This window comes from Delphinapterus leucas, chromosome 2 (genome assembly GCF_059928025.1).
Source record: "Delphinapterus leucas isolate spDelLeu-1000000601 "Yukka" chromosome 2, BTC_Dleu_Yukka2, whole genome shotgun sequence".
Lineage (NCBI taxonomy): Eukaryota > Metazoa > Chordata > Mammalia > Artiodactyla > Monodontidae > Delphinapterus > Delphinapterus leucas.
Window position 1 is genome coordinate 73,693,150 of NC_143130.1, and position 18,741 is coordinate 73,711,890.

At 40.2% G+C, this 18,741-nt stretch overlaps 1 protein-coding gene across 10 annotated transcripts in view; it reads left to right on the forward strand.

Moving 5' to 3' along the window:
* CSNK1G1 (casein kinase 1 gamma 1) overlaps window positions 1-18,741 on the forward strand; it is a 153,410-nt gene that overhangs the window by 82,271 nt on the left and 52,398 nt on the right. For 8 of the 10 annotated variants that reach the window (XR_016392077.1, XM_022579749.3, XM_089907126.1 and 5 more), the window contains one exon: window positions 870-939. Coding sequence is in view for 7 of the 10 variants with exons in the window: in XM_022579749.3 (XP_022435457.1) it covers window positions 870-939 (70 nt within the window). In the remaining 3 variants the exon portion in view is untranslated. Of the gene's footprint in view, window positions 1-869 lie in introns of all 10 variants that reach the window. The other 2 variants (XM_089907131.1, XM_089907132.1) reach the window with 1 other exon arrangement.

Below are 18,741 nucleotides of genomic sequence, written 5' to 3' on the forward strand. Positions count from 1 at the left end.
TACTGTTATGGAATGATGTCATCATCACATGTTGAATTTAAAGACATAGAACACCAAATATAGTATGTTCTCATTTATTTAAAATACATTTTTGAGTCTATATTATATATAAATATATGTATAAATCAATATTTGGAAGAACATTCACCAAAATGTTAATAGTGCTTTTCTTTTAAATGATAGAATCTCAGGTTATTTTTACTTTCTTTCTAATTTTTGTGTATATGAAATTTTTTTCCTGAGCATATATCATTTTTCTATAAATAATAAAACCATTTACTACCCAAAATTCATAATAAAACAAGAAGGAAATACTTGCTGGTATTTTTTTTTTTTTTTTTTTTTTTTTTTGCCGTACACGGGCCTCTCACTGCTGTGGCCTCTCCCGTCGCGGAGCAACAGGCTCCAGACGCGCAGGTCCAGTGGCCATGGCTCACGGACCCAGCCGCTCCACGCCATGTGGGATCTTCCCGGACCGGGGCACGAACCCGTGTCCCCTGCATCGGCAGGCAGACTCTCAACCACTGTGCCACCAGGGAAGCCCTACTTGCTGGTATTTAATTAAAAGATTTGGCACCTGGTTTCCTAGGAGAATATATTTCAGAAGAATACTTCATGGTGAGAGAGCTATCCTTGAGTGATGTCTCATACAGAGTATTTTTATTTAAATATCCGTGGCAGGGATTGTATATAATTCAGCTTCATCTTCCCCTAGATGTGCTTTCAAAGAGAAATTGTGGTAAGAAAATGCTATTATATATGAATATCATCTCTAAAATATTAAGTGGTCTTAGCCCTGGTTTACTCTGAAAACCTAGGAATGAAAAAACTGTCTAAATCTGATCACAATTTCTCTTCTTGGGTTTCAGGAACCAATAAAATCACGTGCTCCACAGCTTCATTTAGAGTACAGGTTTTATAAACAGCTCGGCAGTGCAGGTAAGTCAATGTTTCCTCCATTTATTCAGCATATAGCTTAGCTGAAAGCCCTAACATATGTAAATTTTCTTGTCTACCTTTTTTGCCAGACCATGTATCTCCCCTACTTGCTGGATAGGTAAATACACATAGTCAACTAAAAAGCTACTTACTCTCTGGCATCTAGAAGGGCAGTTGAGTTGATTGGGGGTCTGTGCTACCATGCCTGCCCACAGACCAACCTGTGAATGCTTTCATTCACCTGAAATACACATGGAATGGTTTTTGCTTTTTGGTAGTTTATTCATTCTCTTTTCATTCCTTTGTGTATACAGAAAGAAAGGAGGAGGTGTTGGTAATTTTCAAGCTGTTTTTACCACATTGAGACTATATATCCATTTTAAAGACATATTACTAAAATATATCTTCTGAAATACCTTAACAGTGTCACTTTATCTATTGTTCTCATTAATTTAGAAGACCTATCTATATGATTGTAATAACCTATGACCTCTGAGGATTTTTAAAAAATTAAGTTTATAATTTTTAAAAACATCCCTGTTTTTTTACCAAAAAGGTCAAATTTCTGAAATATTTTACTGGCTTGCAGAAAAATATATTGACTGAACAAATGTTACCAACTCTAAGGAGGTTGAACCCATAGGATTCCTATTGCAGAAGATGAAATCCTCCAGTGCTAGTTTAATTGTTTGACATTAATAGACATTCCTCTGCTTTATGCTTCTTCAATGTGACAGTTTTTTGTGAATGACTGAAACATAGTTTCTATTTCAAGTACCATTACTGAAGGTACTGTTGAAGGAATTTGAGTTTCACTTCCTAAAATATATACAATTATATAAGAACCACTGGGTGTTATTCAAGTCATCTTATACCCTGACCATGGCAATAATCAGCCATAGTCATAACCTAGGGAGGCCAGGATGAGCGTTTGTCTTTCATTGAACCTAACATGAGTTCTTGCAGACAGCTCAAATGCATTCATCTCACCTGTTATATGCTGCCCCTCCACTGCTCACCTGCAAGTCTTCTTTTAAGCTGCGTGTCTTCAGTTCCTTCAGTTTTTTGCGTTATGTGATTAACAGGTACTTCACTGTCATTGCTCCACTAGGAAGCATGAATGTACACACACACACACTCCTAGTTCTGTGATGTCCCTCTTAAATGAGCCTCATAAAACAGCACCAGTAACTCTGGATTTGGAGGCAGTGGGATTATTATCTTCCTTGATCTGGACACAATAGTTCTATTAATTTAGGTTAGCTATTTTTTTTTTTTTTTTTGCGGTACGCGGGCCTCTCACTGTTGTGGCCTCTCCTGTTGTGGAGCACAGGCTCCGGAAGTGCAGGCTCAGCGGCCATGGCTCATGGATCCAGCCGCTCCGCGGCATGTGGGATCCTCCCGGACCGGGGCACGAACCCGTGTCCCCTGCATCAGCAGGCGGACCCTCAACCACTGCGCCACCAGGGAAGCCCCTAGGTTAGCTATTTTAACAGCCATTTTACATAGTTGACTTTTATGCATTTGTGTTCTACTCAGTTGAAACCTTTATGTCTTTTTTACATAAGCTGCCATCAACCAAGGCTTTCTGAATTTTTCTGGTTATATAATTGATTTTGATCACCAGAACCTCCTAAGTGTCATCTTATTTTATCCCATTTTTACTAAGTATTCAGATGCTTTTCAATCCTAATTCTGTTACTGGTGATTGCACATTGACTGTTTTTTAATTATAACTGCATATCCACCCTGCCCCTTCCATAAGACTACTATAAGCTCCTTAAGAACAGGCTTGTGCCTTCTCCACCCTGGTGTCTCAAATGTATCTCAGGGCCCTACATAGTTCTTTCACATAATAGGAAGCTGGGAAGAATTCTGGTGACAGAAGGAACTTAGGAAGATTTGATAAGCATGCGTTTTAGATTTTTGCCAAGTTATTAAGAAAGATATTCCCTGAGGATGGCTGAAAAAGGGAAATTATTTATTTATGATAGGTAAAAAGTGGATTTATTTAGAGAGATACACATTCCGTAGACAGAATGTGGTCCGTCTCAAAAGGTGAGAACGGCCCTGGGAGAAACACACTCCACAGAGTGTGGGCCATCTCAGAAGGCGAGAGGCCAGGAAATTTATTTTGAAAGTAGATCAGTTGACAAAGTAGACAAGATTTCACCATGTCTCCCTATAAATGTGAGCATGAACACTAGAGCTTCTTCCTAAGTTACAGGCACAAGCATTTCTCTTCCTATTTTTCTAGAGTGAAGTTCCCAGCTGCAAATGTTACTCATCAGTAGTTAATGTATGAGCAGCTAGAGCACATATGCCCTTCTCTTCAGAACCAAGGTGGTGCTGTGGCACTGTAAATAAACAGCCTTTCACGCTGAAAGCACACAAACCAAAATTATGCAGTCGTTGTTTTTACTCACTGGTGCTTCGTCTGTCATTAATCAGCACAGGCTGAAGATTTGCACGATATTTGGGTACCATGACAAGGAATACTTAAAAAGAAAAAGAAGCCCATTGTGACTTAGGTTTGTTAAAGGAATTAATCGGTACTTACGAAATAAATGGATGAAATTTGGGGGGAGAAATGAGTGATTATGAATTTAAAGGACACTGGTATAGCTTGAGACTTTAAATTCCTAGAATAAGAACTTCTGTGTTGGCTTGAGAATAATTTGACCATTTTTTCCTTAAGTACAAAAGTCTTATTCATTACCTTGCTTTTTGACCCCTACATTGCCCTGACTGTATGATCTGGAAATTCATACCAGTTCTCTACTCATGGGTAGATAGAACAAAAATGGTAGTACTGGATGATTGTGAACATGGTTTAAGGTGGAGCTCTTCCTGATTGTCCCTTCTTTTCCTTGTTTGATCTCTAACTTCTTCCCTTCTATACCGTCGTGTTCTCTAGTGGACAGTCACACTTCTAGCTTTCTTTGCTGAGTGTAACTTTGCCATCAAGAATTTCAAGACCTGATTATTTACTGTGAAGGTTATCTCTAAGATAATCAGGGAAGAAAGAGGGCCTTGAGAGTCTTGAAACTGAGAATGAGGATTTTGGTCTTCCTAAAAGCTGTCATTTTTTTCCTTTTTTCATTTATTGTAGAAACCAAATTATGAAATATTAAAGGATATTTTGAAAGGAGATGGTGGTCCATGTTCTTATCACCCTAACTCAGCCACATTTTATTTGAATATTTCTCTTTTTCATATGCAGACATATTTCATAGTTAATCTCAGTTCACATGCAATTGCATGTCTTCATTCACTGAACATTGTAACATTTGTCTTGATGCTGCATTAGATACACGTTTCTAATCATTGTATAATATCCTGTCAGCTTTGTAGACCACAATTTAGGCATGCATTTAGTGCTGTCAGACTTGTAGCTTGTTTTTATTTGAAGAAAGCATTTCTCCTATTGATATACCTGAGTATATAACTCAGTATATAACTCAAAACTTTTCCTTCATATGTTCTGCCATTTATTCCGCATATGATACGATGGTGATTTTCAAATGTTTAAAGATCTATTAAATGACAGATTAAGTTTATTCCAAAGGATTCCAGAATAAAAATTATAGAAAGAAATTTCAGTAAGATAAGTTTGACTTTGTATCACAATTAAAACAGTGTGAAAAAGTAATCTAAGTGTCATCAATATGGGTCTGGGTAAATAAATGGTGATATATTTATACCACGGAATTAGCTATTAAAAAGAAAGCAGAGGGCTTCCCTGGTGGCGCAGTGGTTGAGAGTCCGCCTGCCGACGCAGGGGACACGGGTTCGTGCCCCGGTCCGGGAAAATCCCACGTGCCGCGGAGCGGCTGGGCCCGTGAGCCGTGGCCGCTGAGCCTGCACGTCCAGAGCCTGTGCTCCGCAGCGGGAGAGGCCACAACAGTGAGAGGCCCGCGTACCGCAAAAAAAAAAAAAAAAGTTAATGATTATCTTTGAAGAGAATGATTAGAAATGGGAAGCAGTCTTTAGGTTTACACTTTAATCCTTTCACGTTGGTTGTATTTTTTGCCCTGATCATGTATTATTATTGTATTGTTGTTGTTATTATAATAGCTAATTTTTTAAAAGAGTGCAGCAGTGGATTTATGGTCTCTCTCTTACCTCTTCCATCACCAAGCAACCTGTTTCTGTCCCCATTTATCTGGAGCCATGTGTTAACAGTTTCAGGCATAAGGTCAACAAATGATGATAAAGTGGTGCAATACTGTGTTTCCTTTCTTTCCAAACACCTTCTTGTAGGAAGAAAAAAAACCAAATTGTGAACTGGAATAAGCTGTCTTATGCAATAGGATTTCCCATCTCTTAGCAGGAGGGCAGTTTTCAGGCAGAAGTTAAACAGTTACGCATTCTGGATGTTATAAGGGAGATGTGTGCACTGGGTAGAAAGTTAGATTACGTGACTTTTTAAGACCTGTTTGAACACTGAGATTGTATTAAAAACTTTAAAGACCATGTTACCATGCAGAAAACATCCTGGTGCAGATATTTATACTTGGGGTCTTACTCAGTTTCAGAAGATACAAACTTATTTTTCTAAGTTAGTTACATCATAAATATAACCCTGGCAAAGTGGACACCCAGTAGTCAGTGAATCCAAATGGGAACATTATCTACTATTTTCACATATTTGGATGGGTGCAGGTGGGGTAGATTTTTATTTGCAAATTATGGTTCGGTTATTGAGCCTGATATTGCTGGAGAATTTCCAAATTTATTTCAAAGAAAAACAGCATTTTTAAAATGTGAACTCTGCAACTATATGTAATGACTATGGAAAATTATTATATTATTCTTTTCCTCACTGTTGGAACATCAAAGTTTTAGGTTTTCTCCGGTGACTAAACCAAATACATTCTTCAGTTTTGTCTTATTTTTGCTTCATTTTTTCTTATATCATTGTTTTGATTTTTCACAGTACAAAGGGCTTTGGCACTGAGCGCAGTTATACTTTTCTTTTCAGATGTAACTTTGTATAGGTTGTTCTGAGTATACAAGATTAGAAATAAGGGACTTAAAGATTGACTCTGGGTTCCCTGGGGCTGGCTTGCCCTCCTGGTAGCTTCAGTATTTGTTTGGTACAATGGGCCAGCTTCACAAGAAAGAACAGTATTTAATCATGGTAATTAAAGACTGTAAGCCTTGCATTCAGCAGATGAAAGCACCCAGTGAGTTTTAACCATCTTTCTTATTTTCTTATCATTTTCCTCAGTGATCAGTGTTGGGTTAATTGTAATATAGTCACCATGGGTAAATCTCAAACTTATTTTCCTGTTATGGGAATGTTTTCAGGTTTCCCTGTGCTCTGAGTGTCCTTTTACTTAGGAGAGTATATACATTGTCAGTTTATAAATTTCCCAGCCAACAAATCTTTTATCCAGCACACCTCCCACTTTTGCTTATGTCCTAACACACAGGAACAGGACGTGTGGATGACAGGTTTGGGGCAGAGGTAGGCAAAACGAGTGGCCTCAACAGAGAGGAGCCCTAAACATAAGAGAGGGACAGTATGAGCACGAAGGTTCATAGCTAGATAGGGACTGGTCACATAATACGGGTCAGTATATGTTTGGTAATTAACTAAAAGATGAATAAACCAGAACCAAGCATGCAGCTGAAGTGGCAGGAGAGAGAGGGAGGAAGGGAGAGGGAATGAGTCAGCAAGAGCAGCAGCAAATGAGGGAAGATGGGGGAGGGGTGAATAGGCAAATGGCAAGAAAATAGGATTCTAGAGACAGAAATGAGAGTGCAAGTGATAAAATCTGGTGGAGGCCTCTGAAGTAGCCAGAAGGAGCAATAAAGTTGCCTTCTGTTACTGTTCTCAGAGTTAGCTGTTTCTTAGGAACAGTGGTTTTGAACAATAGCTTGGATATTTTTAGTAAAAGTAGTAAGGTAGGTTATGGTAAATTCCCATCACTTCACTTGGCATTTGGAAAGGCCTAATTTATAATATAAACAGATAATACAATGATCTCTTTGCTTCTGGAGGCTCCTTAATTGTATTGAGAGATCCTAAAGGTAGTAGAAGTACTGATCGTGCTCTGGTTAAACATTTAATTCCACTTCCACCCAGCAACCTGCCTGGGAAAAATTCTCAGGGGCTCTGGGAATAAATATCATATCATAGACAATCTAAGCCTGAGCTGCCATGTCCTGGCTTTCCAGCAGCTATTCTAATCTGCTAATGACTATTCTGCTTTGGCTTTCTTGTAAAGGAGATGGTAATCCTCAAATTAAAGACAACAAAAGGGAATTCCCTGGCGGTCCAGTGGTTAGGACTCCGCACTTCCACTACAGGGGGTACGGGTTCTATCCCTGGTCAGGGAACTCCCGCAAGCCTCGCGGCGAGGCCAATAAATAAATAAATAAAATCTTTAAAATTAAAAAGACAATAAGATACTTACTGAAATTTCACAGTGTAACAAAGCCCAGGCAAAAATCTCATTGGAAAGAGAAAGCAAGTGAACTTAAGTGCCCACTAGGTACTTTATATGGTTATTTCATTTTTCCCATTTTGAGCACAGGGAAGTTTAGTAACTTACTTTACCCAGGGTCACACAATAGGAAAACCTGAGCTAGGAACGTGTTTGTCCCATGTTTTCCTACAGATTTCTGTCTTGTGTGCATACCGAGCAGAGGCCAGACGCCTGGCACCTTCTACCCATTACCCCTTGCCTAATTGTAATAGAATAGTGGAACATAGTTGTTAAAGTGTTAATTGATGCAAAGCCCCAGAACTTTCCCCCGGTGAAACAGTAGGATTTCCTGTTTCATATGGTGCCCCCAAATTTCATGCCTTTGTTACCTCCAAAATCTTTTATGGCCTTGGGTGATCTAGGTTTTGAAACATTTCTTTCCAAAGTAAATTAATCATTTGGGTTGAATACTTGTGCCATATGTGCAACTGAGGAGCTCAGAGCTACCCCACCCAAGCCATTTTCACCCACTGAAACCTTTATGCTATGAATAAAGTATTCATATTCCGTAATACCTATATGGGAAAAGAATCTGAAAAAGAAAGAATATTTGTATATGTATAACTGAATCACTCTGCTGTACACCTGAAACTAACACAATATTGTAAGTCAACTATACACCAATAAAATTTTTAAAAGAAGTATTCGTACTCTGCAATTTTGAAGTTTCTGGGAAGGAGTGGTTTTATATGTCATCAGAAAAGATAGGAGGTATAGGTTGGTACCAGAAAAAGAGCTTTGAATCTAGGCACCTCTTAACAGGAACATGGTTCTACTTCAAGAGAGAAATAAAGCATAAATCTGAAGAAAATCATGAGAGAGTGAGATTGGCAAAACCGTCCTATAGTGTTGTGGACTTCCTTAGGAGTAAATTATAAATAGGCTGGGCAAACACAGGAAGCAGGACACAGGCAAATAAAAAATAAGAACATCTGAAGAGATGTTGGAAAGATGGGGATTTTACTGAAAATAGAAGTGAATCCTACAACAAGAGTAGTTACGAACAAATAACATGGGTCAGCTTAGATGTTCAATAGTTAGGAGTGCTTTAAGGAATTGAGAAGAAACGTTTTCGTCTCCAGTTGGGCAGAAAGTTTTCATAACAAGAGAAGAAAGGATGAAATAGTGAACTTGGTAAAAGAAAGTGAAATCTGGATTCTTTCTTGCCATATATAGGTTTTTCAGAAGTCTCTCTGCCAGAGGTGTTACAGAGAGAGGAGACATATACCACTAAATTCAGGGAAAACCAATCTTAATTAGTATAAATGGGCAGTCTTGAAATTACATTTTGAGAACTGGAGATTTAGACATTTGCCATCTCTAATTATAGGCAGTGTGCATAAGTGGAGACAGCCAAGAATGGGAGCAAGGAGAAAAGTTTAGCCCAAGTTTTCCCACTGTTTTTCTGTGAGTTACTATTAACCTTGTGCCCCTGCTATGCCTCAGTTTCCTTATTCATGTAACGGGAAACCTCCTCTTTCTTATTGAGTTTGCAGAGCTTCCAGGGATGAATGAGGTAATGTCTGTAAAGGCCTTGAATCCTTAAGGAAAAAGTGCTATATAAACACAAGGCAGCATTGTTTTACATTGAAACCAAAGATCTAACTTTCCGTAGAAATGGAAGTATCCTATTTACATTTCTTATAGCTTTGAAAAATATCAGAATGAAGAGATAACAGTTTCATTTTTGAAGAATTTTTGATGGATTCTCAAACAATAGTGACTTAATATTTCCCAGTCCTTTCTCTGACTTAATAGAGCAGAATTCTGCTGTGGTGAACCCATCACATCTGTGATCTTGAGGGAGATGTTTGTTTCTTTCAGAGGAGCTGAATGTGGTCGTGTTCAAATACAGTTATGAGCCTGCTTGGTGAGAATGACCACTTTTGCTTCTACAACTCCACAGCCTTTCGTGCCAGTTTGGAGGGGACACTTGGCCACAGCCATCTTGTACTACCTGGAAAAGAACCCCAGAAAAAAAAATCCAATTGCCATACCTATTTTTGTTTTGTAAAATGGAATTGAAACCACTATGCAAGGACCAGGCCAAAGGATTCATTAATATTTGGTCCTTACCATAACTGGATTCATCTCTGACTTCTCGAAGGAAGTGGTCTTACTAGTGATGAACTACTGAAACATCACAAGTAAGGTTTATTACAGTAGTCTGTGGGAATGTTAGTGAATGTCATTGCCCCCCAAAATGGAAGATACAAATGGTTGAGCTGCCTCCTGCCTCTAGTGTACAAGGTGAGATTTCTTAGGAAGCCAGACAGTGTAAAGGGACAGATAGTAAATATTTTAGGCTTGGTGGGCCACTTGTCTCTGTTGTAACTATTCAACTCGCGTTATCTATATTCAGCTCTTGTTGTCCTTGTAGCACAAACATAGCCATAAACAGTTTGTAAACAAATGAGCTATATTCCAATAAAGGTTTATTCATGGACACTGAAATTTGAATTTTATGTAATTTTCACTGCTGAAATATTCTTCTTTAAATTTTTTTCAAATATTTAAAAATGTAGAAACTATTCTTAGTTCTCTAATCATGCAAAAGTAGTTGGGCCAGATTTGACCTAAAGGCTATAGTTTGCTGATCTCAGCTCTAGCATGGCAGCTACCAAAACTCCTTATTCTTTTTTATCGCTTAGTTCAGTTTGCATAACATAAGAATTACCTCGAGACTTCCCTGGTGGTCCAGGGGTTAAGACTCCATGCTTCCAATGCAAGGAACACGGGTTCAATCCCTGATGGGGGAACTATCCTGCATGCCGAGTGGTGCAGCCAAAAAAAAAAAAAAGGAATTACTGCAAGGAATACTTCCTTATTCCTTATATATATTCCACCCTTTTCTAAAAAATAAATTTATTTATTTATTTATGGCTGCGTTGGGTCTTTGTTGCTGCACACGGGCTTTCTCTGGTTGCGGCGAGCGGTGGCTACTCTCGTTGCGGTGCGGGGGCTTCTCTTGTTAGGAGCACGGGCTCTAGGCGCGCAGGCTCAGTACTTGTGGCTTGTGGGCTCTAGAGCGCAGGCTCAGTAGTTGTGGTGCACGGGCTTAGTTGCTCGGCAACTAAGTTCCCGGACCAGGGCTCAAACCCATGCCCCTGCATTGGCAGGCGGATTCTTAACCACTGAGCCACCAGGGAAGTTCACATTCTACCCTTGAGGCACTGTAATGAGAGAACTTACAGAGAGAGAGCCATATCCCTCATTCTGTGGACTTTTCACAGTGTAATATGCTGCTGGATTGTGAACTTTATTTTTCCATTTATTTTATTGAAGTATAGTTGATTTACAATGTGTGTTAATTTCTGCTGTACAGCAAAGTGATTCAGTTATACATTCTTTTTCATATTCTTTTCTATTATGGTTTATTACAAGATATTGAATATAGTTCCTTGTGCTATACAGTAGGACCTTGTTGTTTATTCTATATATTATAGTTTACATCTGCTAATCCCAAACTCCCAGTCCATCCCTCCCTTACCCTCCTCCCCCTAGGCAACCACAAGTATGTTCTCTATGTCTGTGAGTCTATTTCTGTTCATAGATAAATTAATTTATGTCATATTTTAGCTTCCACATATAATTGATATCATATGGTGTTTGTCTTTCTCTTTCTGACTTACTTCACACAGCATGATAATCTCTAGGTCCATTCATGTTGCCGCAAATGGCATTATTTCGTTCTCTTTTATGGCAGAGTAGCATTCCATTGTATATACGCACCACATCTTCTTTATCCATTCCTCTGTTGATGGACATTTAGGTTGTTTCCATGTCTTGGCTATTGTAAATAGTGCTGCAGTGAACATTAGGATGCATATATCTTTTCGAATTATAGATTTCTACAGATATATGGCCAGGAGTGGGATTGCTGTATCATATGGCAACTCTATTTTTAGTTTTTTTGAGGAACCTCCATACTGTCTTCCATAGTGGCTGCACCAGTTTACATTCCCACCAACAATGTAAGGAGGGTTCCCTGGGTTGTGAGCTTTTTAAGGGTGAGAAGCACCTTTTATTCATTATAGTATTATTTGCATATCACTTAATCCAAAGAAGAGACTCAACAAATGTCAAATTGATGAAATCTCAGTATATAAACTCTTCCAGCAGGATTTCATTGGCAGTGAGATCACCAAGTTAAGTGGCAGCTTCTTTCTTTTATGGGTACACTCTCCTCTTCAAGATCTCAGCCTCTTCTTTATTTGCTTATGCTAGCAATTCTTGATTAACTGTATTAAGGAAGCAGAATAGAGATATGAATGAATGATTCAAGATATTAGAATGAAGTCCTCCACATTTTTTCTACAGGGATTTGGCCTAGTCAGAGACATGTATATTCACTATTACCTATAAACTTAGAGCATCCAAGAACTGCCTGGCAAAAGTTCTGGAATTTAAGCCTTTTGAAGGTAGGAATTATGTGTGGTTCTCATAAATATAGTGGCTGTAGTAGTGCACATCTTCATACATAAATGGCCCATCAGCAGGTAGAAAATTATTTGGGCACAATCACATTGAAACAGTTGTCATAATTTGTCAACTTATTGCTTGGCTCCACTCTCAACAGTTATAGTTCAGAAAAGATAAGACTCTAGATCTCTTACTATGCTACCTAAAAAAGAGAGTAACTTTTTTTTATTTAATATTTATTTGGCTGTGCTGGGTCTTAGTTGCGGCATGTGGAATCTTCATTGCAGCATGCGTGTGGGATCTAGTTCCCTGACCAGGATCGAACCCAGGCCCCCTGCATTGGGAGCACGGAGTCTTAACCACTGGACCACCAGGGAAGTCCCAAAAGAGAGTAACTTTAAAGAAGGAATTTACAACTATCTGTGTGCAGCTTGCCCAAAGGAAAAATTTTTTTTCACTTAAAAAATTATTTTGTTAAGTTATGGAGAAAACTAATATCATTGAAGGTTTAGAAAAATACATAAAAGAAAGATTTAATCTCTCTACTCACAACTACTATTCTCATGTGTACTTCCTTAGTCTTTTTTTTTTTTAATTTATTTTTGTCTGCGTTGGGTCTTCATTGCCGTGCGTGGGCTTTCTCTAGTTGTGGCGAGTGGGGGCTACTCTTCGTTGTGGTGCAGGGGCTTCTCATTGTGGTGGCTTCTCTTGTTGCAGAGCGCGGGCTCTAGGCACGCGGGCTTCAGTAGTCATGGCACGTGGGCTTAGTAGTTGTGGCTCGTGGGCTCAAGAGTGCAGGCTCAGTAGTTGTGGCGCACGGGCTTAGTTGCTCCGCGGCATATGGGATCTTCCGGGACCAGGGCTCAAACCTATGTCCCCTGCATTGGCAGGCAGATTCTTAACCACTGCACCACCAGGGAAGTCCCCCTTCATCTTTTTTTTTTTAATATTTATTTATTTAATTTATTTATTTTTGGCTGCGTTGGGTCTTCGTTGCTGTGCGCGGCCTTTCTCTAGTTGTGGTGAGCGGGGGCTACTCTTTGTTGAGGTGCACAGGCTTCTCATTGCAGTGGCTTCTCTTGTTGAGGAGCACAGACTCTAGGCGCACAGGCTTCAGTAGCTGTGGCACGTGGGTTCAGTAGTTGTGGCTTGTGGGCTCTAGAGCACAGGCTCAGTACTTGTGGCGCACGGGCTTAGTTGCTCCGCGGCATATGGGATCTTCCTGGACCAGGGCTTGAACCCATGTCCCCTGCATTGGCAGGCGGATTCTTAACCACTGCGCCACCAGGGAAGGCCCCCCTTAATCTTTTTATGTATATATTTTCATTACAAATTTTTCTGATTTAAATATAAGATGGGGGTCTGTTTATCAAATGGGAAGGTGTAAGTTTCAAACAGTGCTGAGGTTCTTTTAGCTTTATTATCCAATATGGATTTGAGAGATGAGATACTAAAGGGATAAATGAGTTAAATGTCAATTTGAATATTATGATTGGAAAACAGTTGAAATATTGAAGATATTGAAAACAGTTCTAGGCAGATAGTAAAAAATGTTAGAGAATAAGTTGCTGGGGCCCATCTATGTTTGTCATGTCTCCTGTATTGAGGCACCATCAACTATAGGAGCTTCGTAGCCTAATTTGAGTATAGAGGCTTTGTTCAGTATTCTAAGATAATTCTCAGAACACCATATTTCAGTTCAGTTAGCTGCTGGGATAACCTAAAAATCAGTCAATAACTAGACCACCACCAGCTGTCACAGATCATACCTCACATCTATATACTAGTTTATAGGTATCCTATTTAAAATTCTAGGATTTCGGGACTTCCCTGGGGCGCAGTGGTTAAGAATACACCTGCCAATGCAGGGGACACAGGTTCAGTCCCTGGTCCAGGAAGATCCCACATGCCGTGGAGCAACTAAGCCCGTGCTTCACATCTACTGAGCCTGCACTCTAGAGCCCACGAACCACAACTGCTGAATACCACGAGCCTAGAGCCCGTGCTTCGCAAAAGAGAAGCCACCGCAATGAGAAGGCCGCAATGAAGAGTAGCCCCCGCTCGCTGCAACTAGAGAAAGCCCGCACGCAGCAACGAAGATCCAACGCAGCCAAAAAATATATAATGCTAGGATTTCAAGGGTGACAGTTTTTCTAAGGAAACCAACTGTTAAATACAGCATAGTCTTATTTGAGGTTAGGAGCTAAAGTTGGCACACAGGTGAAAATCACACATAATCAGAGTCAGCCTTGAAAAATCTCTCAAATTGCCCGTGGCGTATAGAGTGTAGTCTAACTGGATTTGTGTATATGATCATACTCAGTAAATATGCGTAGTATGGATGTTTAGTATATACAGTGCTGCAGAATTTATGTAATAAGGTATGCATCTTCAAAATATGGTAGTTTTTTTATTTCTTAACCTTTTTTTTGGCCAAGCATATATCATGAAATTTAGGTAAGTGGATTTGATGCTTATGCCATTCCATGTCTCACTCTTTTTGCTAATTTTTATGAAAGACTTGACCTAGTACTATGTTAGCTGTTTGCCTCTCTGTTTTCTATCTGTAAGCTCCCTAAGGAGAGTGTCTGTGCCTTACTTATCTTTGTTTTTTCTTCTCTCCCTAAAGCATCTAGTGTAGTGTCTTGCACATAGTGTTTAGGAAGTGATGGTTATAGAAGAGCAAGAGGAACAGTTATGTGTGTGTATTGGTAAACACCATTTGATTACAAAGGACAGAATCTATTCCAATTAGCTATGATTCTAAAGGAGAATTTACTGAAAAATCATAGGGACATATCATGGAACCAAGGAAGGAAATATACAGGTCTCACTAGGGATTGAAACAAAGCACTTAGAAAGCCTCTAGGAACCAAAACAACTGCTCTTTGTCCCTGTCTTTCTGTCTAACTCTTCTGGACTCTGACACTATATTTGACCCTCCTTCTGCTTAGGGGCATAAAATCTTATGCCTTGGCTTCTGTTAGCCCTCTTCATCTGCTATGTGTTACCAGCCTTCTCTGCATCTCCTTACATTTGGTGGAAAAAAGCCTTTTATGCAGCCCTTCTCCATTTAAGCACAGCAGAGATTGACTGGAGTCCTGTATCTCAGTTGCGAGCTCTGGCACTTCCCTGGTCGTCCAGTGGTTAAGACTCCACGCTTCCAATGCAGAGGGCACAGATTTGATCCCAGGTCGGGGAACTAAGATCCCGCATGCCGCATGGCGTGGCCAAAAAACATGCAAGTTCCTAGGAAAGAGACCAGCTGACTTAGCTTGGAACAGCCTTCCAGTTCTGGTCCCAATGCTGTGATAAGGGTGCGCAGGATCACATGGACTCCACCGCTCAGCATAGAGCACATTCTCTAAGAATGTGGCTTAAGAACTGGGAGAAGACAGTTGACAGTGTGACAAGAAAATGGTGGACTCACAGACCATACTTTTCTTTCTCTTCATGTAACCGTTGCTAGAAAGCAAAACATTTTGCCTTAAGACAGTTCAGCATCTTGAGATTCTCAAAGTGGGGAGTAGAGCCTGAAAACAACAACCGTGTGATGTCCTGGCAAAGGGCAGTGAGTACTCCCAGAAAAAGAACTCCCTCTTTCACGCTGATTGTGCCTGTGTTTATTGTACTTATCATACGCTTGTTGGGAGAGAATAATCTTAAGAGAAAAATCTGCTTTGGGCCTGTGTTAAGAGAGACAGAGCTTCTCATACTTAGAAGAGTCTGGAATGATGAATTTAAAGCCATTTCTGCCAAACTTTCACCCTTTGAAGGACCTGCTCCTTTCAGCATGAGTGGCATATTTGAAATAAATAAACATTAGGGCAACAGCAGAAGCCTCATATTAAAAACAAACAAAAAGGGTTTCCCTGGTGGCGCAGTGGTTGAGAGTCCGCCTGCCGATGCAGGGGACACGGGTTCGTGCCCCGGTCCGGGAAGATCCCACATGCCGCGGAGCGGCTGGGCCCGTAAGCCATGGCCGCTGAGCCTGCGCGTCCAGAGCCTGTGCTCCGCAACGGGAGAGGCCACAACAGTGAGAGGCCCGCGTACCGCAAAAACAAACAAAGAAACAAAAAAAACAAAAAAGTTAAAGTCCTGTCCACTGGGTAAAGGACGAGGAGTATATTTGGATATACTTTGCAGAAGGAACAGCACCAGTGTCACTGTTGTTCCTCTCAGGGAGAAGAACCTAAATATGAAAGTGTGCTTGGGTTGGTGAGTCAGTAGCAAGAGCCCATTATGGGTATATGAAAACCATCTCTGTCTTGAAACAGACTCACAGACATAGAGAATAGACTTGTGGCTGCCAAAGGGGAGGGGGTGTGAGGGAGGGATGGATTGGGAGTTTGGGATTAAAAGATGCAAACTAGTTTATATAGGATGGATAAACACAAGGTCGTACTGTATAGCACAGGGAACTATATTCAATATCCTATGATAAACCATAACAGAAAAGAATATAAAAAGAATGTATGTATATGTATAACTGAATCACTTTGCTGTACAGCCAAAATTAACACAACATTGTAAATCAACTATACTTCAATCTTAAAAAAAAGCTCTGGGGGACTTCTCTGGTGGCGCAGTGGTTAAGAATCTGTCTGCCAATGCAAGGGACACGGGTTCGAGCCCTGGTCCGGGAAGATCCCACATGCCGCGGAGCAACCAAGCCCGTGCGCCACAGCTACTGAAGCCCATGTGCCTAGAGCCCGTGCTCCGCAACAAGAGAAGCCACCGCAATGAGAAGCCTGTGCACTGCAATGACGAGTAGACCCCACTCGCCACAACTAGAGAAAGCTCACTCACAGCAACGAAGACCCAACGCAGCCAAATAAATTAAAAACAAAAACAAAACTCTGTCTTACAGTATATGGAGCAAACTTCAGACAAGGGAAAGTGTGTTGTGCTTTTCATCTTTTCCTCTTAAAGAGTGTGTGTGCATGTGTGTACATTTCCAAATCTACCTACCTTGTCCAGAAAACATTTTAAAAGGACATTTAAATGCTTCTATTGATTTTACAGCGTAAATCCAATCTGTAGCAAAAATTTTGTGAAGCAAAAATAGAAAGGATTGTTTCATTTGCTGGGCTTGTAAAGGCATAATTGTCATACTCCGTACTAGTTTGCTGGTCTTTGATGGAGCTAATTTAGTCGTGATAGCACTATGAATTCCTTTCCGTTCTTCCAAGGACAAAACATCATGACTTTTAACCTTTATTAGCTAGCTACAGTAGTTAGCCATAAATAGGAACAGATATTTCTGAAACTCAACACTCAGCACACTTCTGGACTAGGATAAATTCTATGGTTGTGTGTCCTTTGTGTTATTTTCCATAGTTTCTAGCATTGGGACATTTATCATGTTATGGCTAACAATGTACTCTATAGTATCGTGAAATATAAACATAAAAGTTCATATGTAATGCTGTGAGAGACTTGCTTATCTGTTAGAGCCAAACCCTTGTGACCTTTCTCTGCTCCTTAAAACTCTCAAACAGCTCTAAGTCACATGAGGCATAGAGAGTAATTATCTTTAATTATGTACATAAAATTTATTCCTCTCTCCCGCAAAAAAAAAAAGCACCACTTCTATTTTAGATACTTGGCTGGTGAAGACTTGTTGGGCCAGTAATTCCTTTAATTGCAAATAGGGAGTTGTGAGTTTATTATAGAAATTGTGTGGCCTGCATGCACCTCACAGTTACACAAAGTACTGACACCTTTTCGGTGCGTTGTTTTGCAGAGTACAGAACTGTTAGAGATATTTGCTCAGTGTGAAGGCAGAATTGGTTATTTGAATTTTGACTTCTTTTAAGGATCTTCATGAAAAATAGAAGGCAGAGTTCCAAAATAGACCCAAGTAACTTATATGTACGTGGCCTGGGCTGGAGTGTGGTGATTAGTTCCAGAAAACCATTATAGTGCTTATGCAGGCAAAGGTTTAGAAAAGGTCAAGCACCAAAGCCTGTCAGAGGAAGCTTGCTTATAAGTTTGCACAGACCCTGAAGTTTCTGATGTCATTTTCTCCCTTTAATTCTTGATCATACTTTACTTTTCTGTCTTTACTCACATCTCTCTTACTATGTACCTGCATGTTTCTCTTCCTTCTATGTCTTCAAAGCCATTCTTCAGACATTAAGAATAGCTTAGTGGCTGCCCTTAGAGAATGCTTTTTGAAGGAGGGCAGAGGCAGAAGTCTCAGTGACCATCATAGGACTGACCACAGCCCTCAGTCACTCCCCCTCCTTAACTCATAGTTTGTCAAGGTTAATCATTAAGAGAGAAGGTAGCATTTAGCATCCCCAAAGCTGTGGAGTACTATGGAATGAAAGAGATGAGTCGTTGAAGTGAATTATTCCTATGGGTTATGAGAAGGTGAAAGCCTGTATCTACTGTCTTGTATTAAAACTCAGTGAATTCCTTTCCAGTATCTCTCAGTGCCATTGTGAGAGAGAATATTTTCCTTAAGTTCCAGTAACAGACTACATGACGATAGATAACGCCTCACATCTGTTATCAAAATGATAATCCAGTTGCTAGCTAAGCCCTTTTGTACCTGTAGAATATAAAGTATCTATATGCATACTTAAGACAAAAACCAACAAAAAAATCAAGTTGTTTTTTTTTTTTTTTTTTTTTTGCGGTACCCGGGCCTCTCACTGTTGTGGCCCCTCCCGCTGCGGAGCACAGGCTCCGGACGCGCAGGCCCAGCAGCCACGGGCCCAGCCACTCTGCAGCGCGCGGGATCCTCCCGGACCGGGGCAAGAACCCTAGTCCCCTGCATCGGCAGGTGGACTCCCAACCACTGCACCACCAGGGAAGCCCAAAGATCAAGTTTTAACATTTGTGACCAATATTTTCATCTTTCAATGACTTCTAA